General features: G+C 38.5%; 1 protein-coding gene across 2 annotated transcripts in view; it reads right to left on the bottom strand.

The window, feature by feature from the left end:
- stk32a (serine/threonine kinase 32A) overlaps window positions 1–18,792 on the bottom strand; it is a 55,302-nt gene that overhangs the window by 31,232 nt on the left and 5,278 nt on the right. For both annotated transcript variants that reach the window (XM_063894543.1, XM_063894544.1), the window contains 3 exons: window positions 17,037–17,092; window positions 14,942–15,093; window positions 4,389–4,562 (listed from right to left, as the gene is read on the bottom strand). In XM_063894543.1, coding sequence (XP_063750613.1) covers window positions 4,389–4,562; window positions 14,942–15,093; window positions 17,037–17,092 — 382 coding nt within the window. The remainder of the gene's footprint in view (window positions 1–4,388; window positions 4,563–14,941; window positions 15,094–17,036; window positions 17,093–18,792) is intronic.

Raw genomic sequence — 18,792 nt, 5'->3', positions numbered from 1 at the left:
GAGAAAATGGCACAAGAGGGAAAAAATGGGAGTGATAACGAGAGAAATTATGAGGAAAATGTGTGTGTGACACAGAGGCACGGAGAGGAATAGAGATAAGAGATCATAGCTTGCAGAAGAGAATCCTCCTTGGCTGAAATAGGCGTGCTGCTGCAACAGCTGGATCTCAGTGTGCTTCAGGAAACTGAATAAATACATTGGACAATTTCCATGAAACGAATAAAACCAACAATGTGTACTTTCCAACTTCCAGCACTCAGCCCTATGCTCATTTGTTCCAGCTGCAGATAAAAATCTTTCAAAATGTGTCACAAAGTAGGCCCATATATTTGTATATTTACCAAGTGTCTACTACATTAAGGTGGGCACTGTAGTTATTTTTAGCAAAAATTAAGTAAGCCAGTGTAATAGTGTATTTGGATAAAAACACAGCCAGACAACGCATGTGGGGATAAAATGGTTTTGAAAAGTAACGTGATGATTTGTTGACAATCAGATCAGTTTAAAATGTCAACCTTTTTTCTTTTAATCAACAAATACTTCAACAAGAGTCAAACCAACCTATCAGCAATAATAATTCACAAGACAATTATGAAAGCACACTTTGCAATAGCATCCAAGGAGCTGAAGAACTATCTTGTAAACTGTTTTTCTTTTCTTTTTTTTTGTATTCAGGTAATTAAACTCAGAGTCTGTTTTCAAGACTGTTTGACCTTGATGGAAAAAGGATGCTACAAACCAGTGTACTACTATAGTGCTGCTGTGTATGTTTCACTGTTGCTTTCACAAGATTAACTTCCATCTTACCTGTAGACTAAAAGCTGTCTGCAGTGTCTTCATCCTTGTCTGTCAGATTGATAAGAAGCTAATGATTAGTCCCTTAACCACTTTACTGGGCAGAGTGTTTCCAAAATTAAACAGTGAGGGATATTGACTTGGTAAGAGCATCTGCTGGCTGACAACATGCAAGTCTTTCCATTATGATAAATCCTGTAGGCAACATAATGCACCTGGGGATTCAGCCTGAGATAATTGTTGTTGATGTCAAAGAGGCTGTGGTGAGGTAAATGTGGACACGCACACATGCATAAACCTTCTCTGATACACACTTGCCATTTATCTTTCCTGTTGTTTGGAGGGACTCATAATGTCTCTGGAGATGTCATCTAATTGAGACTCACTCTGTTGTCAATAAGGCTAGGGTTAAAAAACACTGACTTACCATCACTGAATTAAGCTAAAACCACATACAGTATATGACCCAGCTACTGTCCACAGCAAAAAACTAAATTAACAATGCCAAATATCTAGAAACCCCATTCTTACATGCTATAATTTGCTATTTTTGGGAAATTACTGAACTATCTTGGTAAAAAGAAAAACATTTATTTTCGCTGTCCCTCCTGCCCTCCTTTTCTTACTTTGTCAACAGGGTTTTTTGGCCAGGAAGAGTTTCCACAGATAATATTTATCCAGTTAGTCCAGCTACTAAAGCTATTTTGTTGAGAAGCATATTAGCAAAATTACTTATAGGGAACCAGTCTAAACACCGATTATGCCATTATTATACAGCCATTACATCGTGGAATCAACATTTCAACTTCATAATGACACGTTTAAAAAAAGCTGTTACCTTTTGCTACTTGATATAGTTGATTTGAACTTTTTATCTAACAGCAAACATTGTTCCACTTTGTAGCCCTCAAAAATAAATCCTTTTCCCTCTTAATAACACAGTGGAAATAAATTGGCTTCCACCCTCGTCATACTGCATGTTTTGCGGCTCCTGCATGTCCCATTATGACGCTGCTGTCTCGGATTTTCCGTTCAGGCTCTGTCAAGAAGATCCTAACTGCTGTTGTTAACCTCACTGCTCTTTCCCAACTCCCTTGAGATTGCTCATATTTGCCATTCAGTGTCATACAATGCAATTAGTCCAATTATTGAATATAATTGGACAAACTAACCGCAGACATGTCCGTTGTTTTCAATGCGGCTATAATGTTATCATGCATCTCAATCTGGATACAGAAAGGGAAGTATAAATTACTTGAACTTGACCACAAACCCTACATTTCAATTTAGTAATACTAGTAATAACATAACTGTTATTATTATTCTTGGATTAAAAATATAATCCCTCTGCTACTGCCTTCTCCCCATGTGGGATCCATACTCTTGTTGTTGCAATTTGTTTTGAACATGGACTGATGGATTTTAATTGAAGTCCTGAAATAGTGAATAAAGGTATCCAGCAGGAAACACAATTAAGCCCCATGCTGTACTCTGCACAATATGTATTTTCCATTTTAGAACTGTCTTTTTTCTTGTCTTTTCGCAAATGATATACGATTAAAAAAGCTTCAAAAGTGCACAACCTTTTAATTTTCCTACACATTAAGATCACTAATTCACATCCTTAGGTGTCGTCAAAGTGAATAAACATGACATCACAGGATAGGCTAGCTTAAAATATTTTTCGTAATGTCTTCTATTTGGCAGTGAATGCAACATATCCGCAACATCCTATGTTAGATTCCAGCCCCTAGGCCCTGTTTTGCAACCTATAACCCCCTCTCCCTATTTCCAGGAAGACTTACAAATACAAATCAGTAACATCTTCAAAAAGATAAATAATGTGGAAATCTGGCCATCATACTGAAACAAACTATTCTCAACATACAACATCATTACAGTATTGCCATGTTGAGTAGGATTAATGTCATTATCTTCATTAATGTCCTCATTATAATCAATATCATCACACACAAATGGTAGAAGAACATGTATATCCTGCGTTTTACCTACATTTATACAATTGCACATGACCACATTCTGAATTGCATCACTAGCTGTACTAAAGTCAGCACGTCCAAACCTGATGGAGGAACTTATTTATTCAATTTCCATAGAGATGAGCTGAGAGTTACTTTCAGCCCCACTTCCTATTTGCAGCTAATGAATGCAGATTGAAAAGATGTTGATTCCATCCAAACAAACGCCCCCAACACCTGCACATCAAGTCTTTCCACTTCAGCACTAAAATAGAAATCATAATTTAAATATTCATATCCCTCAATGGACTTAATAAATAAATAAATTAATAAACCCTTCTATTAATTTCTCTCTTTCTCTCTTCCTGTTAAAGTTTAAGAGCGTGGCGAGAGCAAGTGGTCTGCTCTATGTTAAATGGTGTAATTTGTTATCTGGGGGTGTTGATAAATTAGTGTTCTCTGTTGCAGTTTTGTTTTCTATTAGTCAAAACCTGAGAAGGACTCTCTGTGTTTATCGCATGCTCAGTCAACAGAGTAGAAAACAGAGCCTCAGATGTAGGAGTGAAACACTGAGGTCATACAATTCAGGTCGTATATGCTAAAATGCATGTGTGTATGCACTTATACAGTACTGAAGGCTCAATGAAAGGGATAAAATATTGTGTTATATTGTGCTCTGGTTGCCTGCAGTTGTCTATGATTTTAAATTATAATTTACTTCCAGAATCCGTTTGCAAATGTTACACAATTTAAACACTGGCAGAGTTAAAGATGACATGTTTCAAATAAATACTTAGTTTTATTTGCGACTGAGGTAAATATTCCACGAAAACAACAAATGGGATGTTAGATACAACTCATAGACTCTAGGGTCAAAATGTGTTCCCATGTACAACCACCAACAGTGAAGACCTTAGTTTGACTTGTTTGAAATTTAGCAAGACTTGAATGTGTAGTTGTATTTGGCAAAGCCAAGCCACATTTGTATTTGGTAAAGCCAATCAGAAAATATTTGGTTTGAGACAGCGTTGTTATAGCTGTTGATCTTATCTGCAGTGTCTCTCTATGAAAGAGACATGTGATACCACTGTAAGGATTAAAGTATTTTTGGCAGCGTTGTTGGCTGTAACAGGATATCCTAAGCTCTTTGAGTCACTTCAACAACTTAAAATAATAATATTGGGCTGAAGCCATGTCTTTCTTGGCCATATGAGCTGTCGGCTGTGCCATAGCAGCAGATATTTCTGCCTAAAAAGCACTTAACCTGCATTTTACAAATTAAATAAGGCATGGACACAGCACTAAGGACATAACTAGTGCCTTTCATGATGGTCATAGTCTGCAGTTCAGAGTAAACTGTTGTGTCAGGTGTGACCTTCATGTCGAGACTGCTAGACCTTCTGCTCAATGGTGGAGCAGTCATTTTAGAAAATAATATTAAAGTGGACAGCCAAGGAGAAACGAACACCTGGAAAGATAATACTTCGACTTGCTGGTAAAAACATGGGAGAGAGGCAGAAAGAGACATGAATTAAAAGGAAGAGAAAACATTGGGCAACCAGTAAAAAGCCTATACCTCTCATGTTTATTGTACAGACTGAGGAAGCATCTAACCTGTGTATGATGCGCTTCGTACGGAGGTATCCCAGGGCCAGGGCCAGCTCACTGATGTAGAGTTTGACGGTGCTCTCTGAGAAATGGACGTTCTGCTGGAGGTGATAGCGAAGGTCTCCTCCCAAGAGCAAGTCCACCACCATAAACATGTCCTCCTCATCCTGGAATGAATACCTGCAGGGGAAAGCAGACTGTCAGGATCGAAAAGTGACAAGTCTAGAGTGCTGCCACAACAAGGACGGGTGGAGACAAAGGAGATTACAAAATGAGGATGCATACCAGGGGAGTTTGAATGAAGAGAGGGACATGCAATAAGAGAAGGAGAAGAATTCAAAAGAAGAAGTGAATATAACATTGGTCATAGAAAGAATGGGAAATAACGGAAGACATACACATAGAAAAAACACTTGTCACGCACTTTTTACAATGCAGGGGGATGCCACTTTGTTTGCTAATGCCTGAGTCAATGCTCATTATCCTGCTAATAAGCTAAACATCTATTTGAATATACTGTACACAAGAGGCTGGGAGACAGGTTACATTGTTCCTATTTATACATGTTTTTGACAGTGTGAAAAAGACATGCAATTTCACAGGATGTCATTTTTCCCCTCTCCTTTTTAAACCTTCGTTTATAGTGTTTAGGCTTGTTTTTATGTTGAGTTAATGTATTCAAAGAAAGGTTTTGGGAGCCCACTTTTACTACCAGTAATATATCTGACAAGTTTACAATAATAATTACAAAGAAAAGAAGAACAAAAACTGTACCAAACTGTTTGTCACAGTTAAATTAAACCTAATGTGTCTTTATATATAAATATATTCAGGAAACAATCATCATTATAGTTTAATCCTTGTTTTTGTTGCTTTCTGATTTCTACAGCAAAAAGCAAATAAGGTTGACACAGGAAACATAATCTCTGTTGTGATTACATTAGTGATCAGCATGCAGGCTACCCTGACTATTATTTATAATATTACATGAAGTGATGTGCACAGTGTTATTGAGAATTTATACGTCTGCTATTCCAGCAGCATTGGAAGTATGAAAATATTTGAGCTCATATATTGAGCACCATTTTACATCCACTCAGCAACATTGTCTGCTCAGATGGCTCGCTGCCCTGCTCCTATCTCTATTGAGAGTTAACAGGTTTTTTCCATCAGACTGTTGAGTGTCTTGCCATTTCATTAAAGCAGGCCATTACATATATTACATTTTCCTTATGTTAGTGTGTGCTGTAAAGATTTAGCAGGCAAAACTGAACTGCTTTGCTCTCTGCTAGAAGAGAGTGTCAAAGCCACACAAAATGGCAGTTCTATGCATGAAATAAAATACACTTTAAAAAGTGTACTTTTTCCTCAAAGGCTTCCCCAATTTACACACCAAGACTGAGATTTGGCATTACCAACCTTGAAAGTTGAGATAAAAAATGACGGGTGAGCAAAGATAGGCTTGACCCAAGCAAGGCATTGAAAGTAGAAGTAGAGGATATTGCCCGTCCACACACACACACTTTTCACACCCGGTCAGATTTAGCACCTCAGCTATGATGCTTTTGTAAGATGGTCTGTACTTCTACATCACTTTTAGCTTAGTTTTTAGTAAGGGAAGGCAGTACTTGTTTTATATTCTTAGTCTTGTATTGGTATGCTGGGTAGTAATGCAACTTGTGGTCATCCATCTATAAAACCATCCATCCATTACTATCATCCACAGCGAGCCTTTATCAGCATGTGGCCCTCCGCTTTGCCATTTGATGATCTGTTGCACAAATCTTCATTGATTTAAACGTGCTAAGCGTCCCAACGGGGCCACACTTGTTTTAAACGATGAGCTAATTAGTTTCCCCCCCACAAGGAACTAATTCATGCAAAAATAATATTTTATAAAATTGCTGCAGCCAACATTTTCTGGCTTGCCAACAACATTGCCCTGTGTGCAAAACACCATCCTGCGTCGGCAATTTCTGATCTTCCATAAAATACTACACTACCGCCGCTCTCAAATCCTTCATCATGTTCCTGATGGGCTACAATTTCAAAACTTTGAGAGGTTGCAGTTTTTTTTTTTTTTTTTACCACAGGCTCCATTGAGGTTTCCTCTTGCAGATACCCCCCTGTAAGGACCATTATCTTGGCTCAAACTCAGTGCTCAGTGACCAAGGGTAGTTTTTTGCCACGTTGGTGAACTCCTCTCCTAGGGGCCCTTCTCCAATAAACTGGAGGTGGTGCTTTTTCTGCAATGGATGGATGGGGATTGATTGAGCTGACTCAAAACTGTCTGCTAAGGCTCAGATAATGCTGAGACCACTTAACATCTAATTGCCAGTGGCCTCAAAGTGTGGAAAGACTATCTGTTAGACATCTGTCCTGAAAATACACACACACATTTAGCAAAATCACAAAGAGGTGCATGGAGAGATACATATGCATGCCTTACTGTCCTGTTCACCTTTCTGCTTAGTTTTAGTTAGAACATGCATTAAGCATTATGATGTATTATTCTAAAATATGGTAAAAACGAACATGACATCTGGAATATGAATGACTCCACACACTGATGCACAATCCACATAGCTTTCTACCGATGAATATCATTTTTAGGGAACAAAAGGAATGAGAGGAGGCAAGCTCTTCTCACTTAAAGTGTGTAATATAGTACAGCTGAATGGATGGGACCAGCTGCAATGCTATCAATCACTCAGACAAGCAGAAATGTCTAAGCCACGCCTGCAAACACTTTTTATTTATATTATTTTATTCTTAATGTTAAATGCTAATTCCTATCAATCAGCAGAAAAGACTGCTAAAGCCTCTTAGTAAGAAAACAGAATGACCTATGGCGACATATGCTTATAAGAAGGAAATTCCATGGAGAGTTTGAAAGACTTTAGATGTCAGGGTGAGAAAACGGAAGCAACAAAGTGGATCAATGTGTGTGCGCATGCATGTAAGAGCGAGAGACTGTGTGTTGGAAAATTATGTGACACTTGAGTCTGGCAGGCAGAGAGGAAGCTCAGATCAAGCAGACCTCACATTGAAATCACATTCACTTAAATATCAAAGCTTTACTTCACTTTGATAGAGGATTTGCAGTGTTTGGGACTAACACCATTCTGACTGAGTTCATGGATGGTCACAACATTTTGATTATTAACAATAGGCCTGCTCTGGTTCTGCAACGCAATGCAGGGATCACTCTTTACGTCTGGGGGGTTGGTCATGAAGTTAAAGCTTTAATTTTAGGATAAAAAATAACTTTGACTGTAAAATGCTTGGCCATAAGAGAGAACATATTGAAATAAATGTACAGTAACAGGCCTGAATATAAGAAAACAACCATTAAGGGCAGTAGTGTGAGATATAACATGCAAATATGTGAAAAATGTATATGTTATTAAGCAAAACTGAATGTTTGTGAAATATTCATGAACCGCAGTCTGGTTCAAAACTGTAAAGAGTTTTAATAAAAGCTTCTCAGTTGAGTGTGAGCTAGACAGCAGTGTGTGTTTGCTAGATGGAGTCCATTTAACTCTGTCTATTAATCATTGGAGTCACACACACACACACACACACACACACACACACACACACACACACACACACACACACACACACACACACACACACACACACACACACACACACACACACACACAAACACAGCAGAAGTAGTTAAGGTCGTAAAGAAGCGACTGTCACATATATTTAGGGGACACAGACTGAACTGTAATTGCTCTTTTTCTTGGAAGACAAACCCGGGCTTCTTTCTCAGAAAAGTGCCGATTATTAGTTGCTACATTATTTAATGTATACAATGCGACACGTTTTTCTATAACATTAATTTATTGTGGCTTTCTTCTTGTGGCATTTATAGGAGAGAGAGGAGAGCACATGCTTTGAAAGGGGCCATGGATGTGACTCGAAATCTGGCCCCTGTTGCTTTAACAGACAGAAGCCTGTTCAACCAGGTGAGATACTGGGGTGCCTGATGAAAACAAAAAAAAAGGCATGTATTACTTTATCATACATACTTCTGCTCAGCATAAAGGAGGGACAGCAGGACCATCAAGTCAATCAATAGCACACTTATAGCCCTGCTTGAAACCAGTTTAATCGAGGAGAAAGCCAGCTCTCATGCTCGACTGAAGCTTCCGTGTTTTCTGTCCCAACGGAAGCTAAGTGGTAATAACAGAAAAGGGCTTAACTGTCGTTTTTTTTTTTTTTGGGTGGGGGGGGGGGGGGAGTTCTGTCCTCCTGAATATAGATTTACTGATTCACCGCAAACTTTCACATAGTTCCTGCCAAGCAAAGCCCCCTTGCCGAGGGTCAACAGCCAGGCATGGTGCCACATGAAGTGATGCACATAAACTTGGGTAACTCTAATGTGAATACCTACACACACACACACACACACACACACACACACACACACACACACACACACACACACACACACACACACACACACACACACACACACACACACACACACACACACACATACATACACACACACAAACACACACACACACACACGTGTACCCAGGTATATTATCTCCACTCAACTAGGTGTTGTATGAGCCAGCTTTATTTTGCTTGAGATCTGATGGCTTAAAAGTCTTAAAAAGTCCCATATTTATTGAACATGGTCACATATGTGGTAAGAACAAATACACCTTTAAAACATAGTCGTCATTTATTCCTTTAGTTTTTTTTGCAACTGATCCTGCAACTAACTATTTTCGAAAGTGCACATTATTGTACATATTTATCATTTCTTGTGCTATACATACTGTATGTTAGATATTATAGCTGCAAATCGACATCATCTCCCTGGGGACTGATGGCCCTATTGCGCTATTCAGCTATCTGTTCTTTTCTCCTTCAGCAATATACCCAATCATTGTAAATTGCTCATATATGCCTTATTTCTTCTCAAAACCAGTGACCATGCTTTCGGTCTTTTCTCTCTGTCTTACACACTCTCTCACTCTGACACAGCAACGCATTATTTAGAAGTTGTTTGAATATGAATGAAGTGGTGTGCTGCCACTGCTGTCAAAATGAATTAGAAACGGCCCCTATTAAGGGTTGTTCGTCACAGTGCGGCAGTGGGTCACAGAAGTTAACTAAGTTACTGTTAATATGACAACATATTATATTTCTGTGTGACTAATATGATTTATAAGAGCCTGTTTCATCTTGAATACTGTGCCTGAGCCTGAGCATCCTTTGAGCTGTAGACCAAGATGGAGCAGTGAGCACTCTAAATAAAAAAAGTAATATCAACAACATAATGAAATTGAATAGAATAAAGATGATGGACAACACAGAAATGGAAACAGATATGCAGGTATGAAGTGGAAAAAAATCTGCCAACCATTGAGTGTTTTTGTCTTTTTCATTTTGACTACACCACTACTTAGCTGTGTACTTTTCTATTTTGCAGTTGCAAAGGGCTCAAGAAGACGGACAGAGACAGAACATGGTCTCAAGCATCATTAGCAGCTGCTGTCTCCAACAGCAGTTCGGTGTAGTGTAGAGAACAGCAGATTAGCATCTGTACATTATGTTGGTGCAGACTTTTATTAGCCTCACTGGCATCTGGTTTCTCTTTACCTTGCTTGTTCTCTCTCGTCTTTTCTCTCTGTCTCTCTTGTCCTCTTTTGCCCCCTCTCTCCTTCTGTCTCCTTCTGTCTTCCTTTCAGAGTCTATATCTGCTGTGCCACACATGCATTTCAATGTGACCTCTTGGTCGCTTCCAGCAGTCAGTCTGTTGGGAAAGCATCCTGCACGGAGCTTTTAGAGGCACAGGCCCCAGGCCACTTCAGTAATGGAAGTCTCCAGAAACAACTTGGCCTTGGCAGCTTTTGTCAACATGTCCTTCTGCCTTTCAAAGGTAACAGACAATACATGTGAAAACACATTGGTAACTCAAATAATGCTAAAGCGACTTCTAGTATTTTTAGATATGATAAAAATGTGCTAATTAATATTTATATATTTTTTTAATGTAGTAATGTATTTAAATCAATCAAGAAACAAATCTCAATATGTCTTTATGTTTTCATGTTCAAATTTAAAATAGTTTTGGTCATTTTCTGACAATTTATCGATGTTACTGTGTCTATACAGATATGCACTGTACACACCAAAGCTAAATTATTATATATGTAAACCCACCTCTTTATTTTATTTTTTTATCAAAGAAAAGGAACCAATTGAAATATCCCTTAACTTATACCATCTCTGTAAGGGGATTAACACTTAATATATGAATATCAGCAAATGAAGGGCTCTGTAAAATGGAGAAAATTATATTTCACAAAAAAAGATGAAGGATTAATATTCATCAATATTGCCTTGATATTGTAGGGTTGATAATTGGTAATTTCACAACATATTTATAATTGGAGATTTTAGTTCTATCAACACTAGAACATTCTTGTACATCATGAAAACAAAAACCAAGGAAAATATGTTTGACCTCATTAAGACACACATCTCATTCTCAAGAGAGACCTCCTATGTTAAATTAAGATATCTTGAATCTAAGACAATATCTATTCTCATATCAAATGTTCATCTTGTTGTTCAACACAAGGTATCACATAACACTGAGTAGACATACTATCCATGAGCCCACACACACATTTCTACATCCACACTCCTACCAAAGCCCCATGCTGAAACGGACACAGCCGGCCAACCTCTCAGACAGTGACATTTTGGATCGATACCGACAGCCCTCCGACCTTCCTCTAACCTATCTCCCACATCCTCCTTTGAGTGACAGCTTTCATCAGTCTGTGTCTAATGCTCACAGAGAACACACACACACACACACGGACGCACCCATGCCAAATTACACACACTCATCTCTTACTGAAAGCTCCGAAAATGAATAATAACGTGTAAAATATATATACTAAAAATTCACACATAGTCAACAAACTAGTATATGTTATTTAATAATTACGTTTTGTTCTTAAGACAGCGGATTTTATGATCTCAAATTTCACCATGTCACCTTGACATGAATCCAAATAATTGACATGCTGACATGATGCTTTTTAGAATTCAGCGATGGCTGCAGCATTTAAAGTATAATGAGACTGTAGTGCACATAAACACAGGAATACAGTTTGTACCTTATTTACAAGAACATCCTAGCGTTACTTACTTATAAACTCTGGGATTAACCTTGGTTTAGTTTATGCCATTCATTCTAAATATACCCTATACTTAAGCAAACTATAATGCCAGAGCAATACAACACATATGGCGAACTAGATCTTTTATAGCTTGGAGGATTTTTTCTCTTCGTTTCTTTAGAAAATCATTGCCTTTGTGAGACATAGTTATTTCAGTTTGAATTGGGATTAATATGTAACCTGTATTGTCTGTTAGTACTGACCTGAGAGAAATAAACTTCCCTTTGTGGTGCAATAAAGGACATCAATCCATCTATCTATTGTAACATTGAATGATGTGTGGCTCTGCATAGAAATAGACTGCATTAGTAAGATTGCGTAATAACTGAACAAAAAACGAAGTGCTCCCTAAAGCAGTGAAGCCTGTACTCCACAGTAATTCAGACTTTTGTTAATGTTCTTCTTTTCCCTTTGACAGTTATGAAATGACTTTTATACATCATAGCATTATTTTTTCACCGAGGTTGGACACGGCTAATGTCCTGGAATGTAGTGACTTTTACAATAAAAGATGGCATTGAAAATGATCATGGAAGAGAAAAAGAACATTTTTTTACTAAATAATTTCTTTAATCCTAATCCTAAAATCCTTTAATTTTGAGATTCCAACCTATTTATTTGGCTGTAAATGACGACACACGTTGTTTATACAAAAATAGAAGTTGCTTTTCTCTATTTTCCCCCAACTTTTATACAATCATAGTTGCAAGAAGTTCTTCCTCTGTGACATTCCCTCCACCAACAAACAAATCACAAGCAACATCTGCAGATAAAGAGGCAGCAAGACTGAAAGCTTAATACAGCAGCATCGGATGCTGGTAGCAATCTCTCCTTGTCTGTGTCTGTCTCTGGCAAGTGCCAGTAAGGGCTCCTCTTACACAGTGGGACATAGTGCAGTGCAGGCACAACCGTCTGCCCTACCACAGCTGGCACAACAGTACACTGACCATTCCACACACTGAATGAGGGATGATAAGATCCTTACAAATTACTCCTTATTACCACCCTTAATATTTTGGAGGACAATGAATTGTTTAGAGAAGTTTATTTGTCCTGCTCCTGTCTTCAAAGTGTGAAGTTGCCTGGCTGCACGCAGAGCACAAACACCTGAGGTCATGCCCAGTAGCATTGACAGCAAGAGGAGAGAAAAGGAAGAGAAGCAGGTGGTGAAGTAGGAGAGGAAGACACAGAAAAAAGGGGAAGGTGAGAGGAGAGGAAGAAGTGAAAGAAAAAAGGACAGAGGAGGAGAGTGACAGAAGAAGAACAACAAAGCCTGGTTTCCTGCATGCAGGTGGCTCAGTGATGTCCATATGCCTGCGGGTAATCGGCTGACCTTGAACACTTACCTCAGTACAATCATAACTTATGCCAAGTCAACAGAGTTAGAGAGACAGAAAGAGAGAGGGACACAGCGCTGACCCAAGCACATCTCTGGAGGAAATCACCTCCACCCGGGGGAATTTACGCTGCCAAAAGCATTAACTTCCAACAATTTTTTTTTGTCCAACACAGCATGCAATCAAGCAAGAAAGCAAGCACTGGCATTGTTTGTCTGATGAGCCTGTACACCACACATCTCTCTATCCTCTGTTCACCTCCTCTGTTATTTTCCCTCTCTGCTGTGCGCCTGTTTTCCCTTTCCTGCGACTCGCTGTCCTGTCTCTTCCTCTAACTTTTTGTCTCCTGTAATTCATTCCTACTATGGGAAGAGTTTGTTTTGTTTCCCCTAAAGTAGTTATAATACACAGCTTTCAAAATGGAAGAAAAGCGAAGTATGTGAAAAGGGGACATACAAGTGGGACAGGAGACAAAGGTTGGATGGGTGGAAAATCCAATTTGATAGCTTTCATGCCACAACTCAATCTTTTACATGGAGCTGCCTAACCCAAAATGAGCAAGAAGTGAACCTGTAAATCAATTGAAGGAATTATATATAATTATAATAAAGGGTGATCAATAAATATACAATTAAAAAATATTGCTACATGACCATGGCAGTTTCTTTGTCTTCCTAGCACACACATTCCCATCTCTCTGCCTTGCTGCTTGACTCTGCTTCCTCTCAAACGTTGCATAGTGGGAGTGCTTATCAAGAATTAATGACGCCTTTCAGACTGAAACTTAACAAGCCATACTTATCAGGGATCTCAAAAGTACGATTCCTGGTGCTAAATAAGCTCAGGCTTCCAAATTATGATGAATGAGTTTTTTTTAAAGTACCTGATGAGTCATTTTAGATTAGCACTTGCTTTTTGAATAAGCTTGTACAGTGTCGGCTAAGATGTCCTTGGTCCTCAAATGCACTGTGGCAAACAAGAAGCTGCCGAGAGAGGAGAGTTGTGCCCATAAAAGTTGAGCTTGGATCAGTGAACAAACTACATTTTCCTTTTAGCAACTTCAAAGGGTGAGATGATGATGCAGAGGCTTGAGAGTGGGCAACTACACCTTTCTGAATGCATCCAGAACAAATCCAGAGCTTTTTTTACAGCACATGGTCACTCTGTGTGTCTGTGCATTCACATGTTTTATGGACACAGTATAGTCACTATAAAAATCGTGTGGTTGATACAAAATGCACCACAAAATCATTCAAATGGATGCTACGGCTGATGTTAATAACCAGTGGTATATACAAGCCTTTGTGAAGGCGGTTTGCTGAAGTGGAAACCATTTCTAGTGTGCTTAAAATGTTACACAGCTGCTTTCTATATTCATTTTTAACGGATTGAGACGCTTATTTTGTCAAAGTCACTTAATGCAAATGTTGAGGATGTCAGTTTGAATACAAAAAGGGAGCTGGAGTAATTTCTTAAACTCTAAGTAAGGAAGGATTTAGGGTTATTTGTCCTTAATAAAAAAAAAAACGTACAGAACCAAAGGAGACATGTTGTGCTAATTCTCAGGTTTTTGAGAACATTTGTATTCTGGGATTTTACTGGAACATGTTTACCTGTTTGGCCTATTGTCTGTCTGCATACTATTTTCACGTCTAAAACTCTCACTTTAAGTGCCTGTCACTTTAAGCACATCATGAAAAGCCCCAGTGTGTTCTGGTTGGCTTGCGAGAAAAAAATATGGTACACCTTTGCATAGGTTGTTCCCATGCTAAAGGTGGAGATACTCAGATAGAGGGTGGTATTAATTTATTGAGCCTGCATGTGACATAGGAAGGGGTTTGTTAAATCCCACGTTTTCTGCAGTTTTATGTTGATTCGTATGCACTCCAGATACCCAAATACATCTGGACAAGCGATAAATGGTATGTCCCCTTTAATTGATAGGTAGACAGATACAACCCCACATTCACATATTCACTTAAGCACATTGACTTACCAGAAGTTGACCAGAAAAGGGTGCTCAAGGTTCTGCATTATCTGCAGCTCTTTCAAGACGTTCCTCACTTCATTCCGCTCAACGCATTTCAGCTTGTTCATGTACTTCATGGCATACATCTTCTTAGTGTCCTTCTTCTGCACAATGCAGACCTGATGATAAGGTCACATCGGGGTCCATTAATTCACGTCTGTGCTCAAACTGGTTGAAATACTGTTCGTGTTCTGCCTGTGTTAGTCTAATCTTTCAGTACTTTCAAGGTATGTTAAAGGTGACTCATACTTTGCTTTCTGCAAACATATCATTCACAAAGAAACAACTGCAGTCCTCACTAACAGTATTGTAACATTTACATTTCCCTTGTACAAAAGTATTCTACCAGGTTTTATAAAATGCAATGCTGACATTCTGTTGGATACAGTGAAAACAACTGAAGTGTTATTTTGAAATAACTAGAAATGTTGTGCATTCAACTGCAAGGACACCTCAGGATTTATGTTTAATCTCTGTGATCAGGAATTAAATCCTTTCTTAAGAAGTTAAACTTTTCACACCAATGTGTTTTACATTTAAATGCTGGGAATCGCCATGTTAGCATTCATTAGAACTTCTGGGTGCGTGTTGGACAAGAATGTCTTTCAAAATGTCTCACTCTACCCTCATCTGTTATTTGTAGCTAAAGACACATTCCTAACCTCCTGTTTCAAAGCACAATTGTTGAAAAGGTCGTCAATATTGTTTGATTCCATTTTTTTAATGGTTTCAACCTACATGTGTCTTTAACATCTTTTTTTTTTGTGTTAGCTTGTCCAATGTTACATAATTAAACATTGTATATGTTTGAGGTTGCAGTTACTCCAGCAAATTGTGCTTCCACCTGGAAATACAAATATGCTCTTGCGTGCTTTCTTGCATAAAATGCTTTCCAATCAGCACTTTCCGTGTATTAAAGTCAGTAGAAATAAAAAAGCATGATTATTGTGACGCAGCAAAACAGAGAATATAACACCTGGTGTAGTCTTAGCTGTTAATGCATGACGTTTCATTGTGATTAACCCTTTTAACAATGTGTCAAAGAATGGACACTATTTGCAATACGAAAGGAGTTTTCCCCGTATTTATTTGTACTAGTGTTTGTCTGCTACACGTGTCTATAAGCCAGTGATTACTGCTATCTAAGGGAATGATCTGTCGAGCAGCTGGCACAGTTAATCAGCCAAACCCTGATCACATCACTCCTCCCATTGAAAAGCCTGCCATCCTCTGTGATTAGACTGCTTATCTGTTGTTGGAAAGTGTGGATGCTTTGTGGAACTGTGTGCATGTGAGTGTGCATCGAAATATGCGGTTACTATAAGTGCTGGTGTGACCCTGCTCTGAACTATACGACTTAAGAGCAAGAGGACACACGACTGCAATCGAGTTAAATGTGTTTCCGCAAAGCTGTTGGTTGGTCTGAAGGAAATGAAACTGGAAGGCGATACTAGACTATGATGATATTGAACTCACAATATGTTGCTCATTCTGATTTTCGATTAACACTTTGCACTACATCATTTTTTCAAGCACACATTCTTCTTCTCCAAGACATGTGCAGCTACTTACTGTCTAATTTGAGTGTGAATTCAACAACTTAAGATTTTAGAATATTGGTCAGATAAAAGAAACTATTTGATGTTATCAACTGAATAATGTAGAACATAGGCGAATGAATCAGTGATTAAACAAGAAATAGTTGCAGCCCTAGAATGACATGAGCATTGTAATTTGTTCTGTGATATTTAATATACAGTACACAAGATGTGATATGTTTATAAGGCAACATTTTAAACGTACTGCATATTTGTATTCATCTTGGGACTGTTCTTTTGTATTGGATTTTTAAAAATATATTGTTATGTGTTTTAGCTTATTGAACTGGCATGCTCTCCTGAGAAATACTACAGTATGAATGATATTCTCCTTGCATGTGTGTTTGTTTGTGTGTCAGTACTAGTATTGTGGTGTCAGTGTTTCATCTGTCTTTGAACATAGCTTACTAAACTAGTTTTTACATTAATACATATATGTGTCATGTATGAAGGCAAAAACTTACTTTTCCAAAGCTTCCTTTTCCTATTGCTCTCAGGATCTGGAAGTGGTCGAAATTCACTGTGGGAAGAAAAAGCAGAAACAAGTTAATTTCATTTAACACAAAACAGGAAAAGGTATTCCTTGAAATTACAAAAGTATTTCACAAGATCAATACTATAGGCCTACACATATTGCTTTAGGGTTTGAAAAATGATGCATTTCAGCTTCAAATACATCAACTGTATATGCAAGCTATAAATTAAACTGGGTTCAGTAGCTCCAGTATAGTTACAGTTGGTTCCCTATGAGGTTTTCGTTGAACTCAATCAAAAAAAAGCAGACTGGTGGTTGACCTGAGGCAACAGGGCAACCACAGGTCACGGGACAATATAACAGAGATTTCAAAAAAGCCTCAGCATCTTTTATCATCGTTGCAAGTTTTCCCTCTGAACAAAAAACCCATAAGGTTTATTTTTTTTGTAGCTCAATATCCTCTCGGCCTCTCCTGAGAACACTTATTGAACTTAAAGACACAAACAGGCAAAACAGAGTCTCCATCTCTCACTCTCCTCCATCTAACAGCAACTTTTATCACCAATTGGTAACAAATGGAGCTGTTTGTTTTTTTGCTGCCATGACAACCAGGACAGAAGGTTTTCCCTCTTGTCGTTACCCCGAACATGAAACAGCTGCTGCCCACTCTCTGCACTCCTCTGACACACACACTCACATACACAATTGCACACATTTGTATTCACAGTGCATTAAAAATACACACATATATTGGACATAAACATTATCTACTTCTCTTGCAACATCACACACACACACACACACACACACACACACACACACACACACACACACACACACACACACACACACACACACACACACACACACACACACACACACACACAAACTTTCTCATTCTGCCTGCAGTCACTAGATCTATTGGATGTGACAGTTAATGTTATGCTCTGTTAGTCATGTATCACTACCATTTCCTCACATTATCTATGTTGGAGTCTTTACACAACCAAAGGGACTATATGAGGCATAGGTACATGTGTAGACTTACTAATCATGTACACAAAGCATACACACAGACACACACTCCGGATACACATGAGCTACTTGGAGAATCAGCTGTGTTTTATTTTATTTTCAGAGAGATGGACAAAGTGAGAGGGATAGAAAGCAGGGCCGACAGAAAGATCGGGAGGGAGCGAGGTGAGGACTCGTAATTTACCAGCAGAACAGTGAAGGGTTTAATGTGCAATAATAAATGATGGACACATGAGTAACAGAGCACGTAATGATTGAATTCTGCACATGATTGGAATTGACACATTGGCAGCTTTTCCATGGCTTAAACTAACTGAGGAAACCATCTGATCATGGACCTCAGCTGTTAGTCAATTTGAATTTGACTGACACACGCTAATCAGTTTGGATTGAAGTAACCACGCTTGATCAGTTTGGACTTCACACTCTCTCAGGCCCTCTGTATGACTGTGCTCTTCTGTATGGTATATGCCTTTCTTTGTAGTCTTTTTTCTTTGCATCGTTATATTTGAGTTTGTCCAAATCAAGCCAAGAAAAAAAAAACGTATTATGGTTTGACCCTTAATCCACTCTTAAGACCTGCATATACTAAAGACGCACACGCAGGTGGTTCCTTTTTTATTCTGATTATTACTTGTTATTGCGTCATTTAAGTATTTTTCCAGAAGTGTCAGTCCACACAGACCCTTGCGGAAATGGATAACATTTTG

Source organism: Eleginops maclovinus, chromosome 11 (genome assembly GCF_036324505.1).
Source record: "Eleginops maclovinus isolate JMC-PN-2008 ecotype Puerto Natales chromosome 11, JC_Emac_rtc_rv5, whole genome shotgun sequence".
In the NCBI taxonomy this organism is placed as follows: domain Eukaryota; kingdom Metazoa; phylum Chordata; class Actinopteri; order Perciformes; family Eleginopidae; genus Eleginops; species Eleginops maclovinus.
This window is presented reverse-complemented; position numbering and strand designations above follow the sequence as displayed.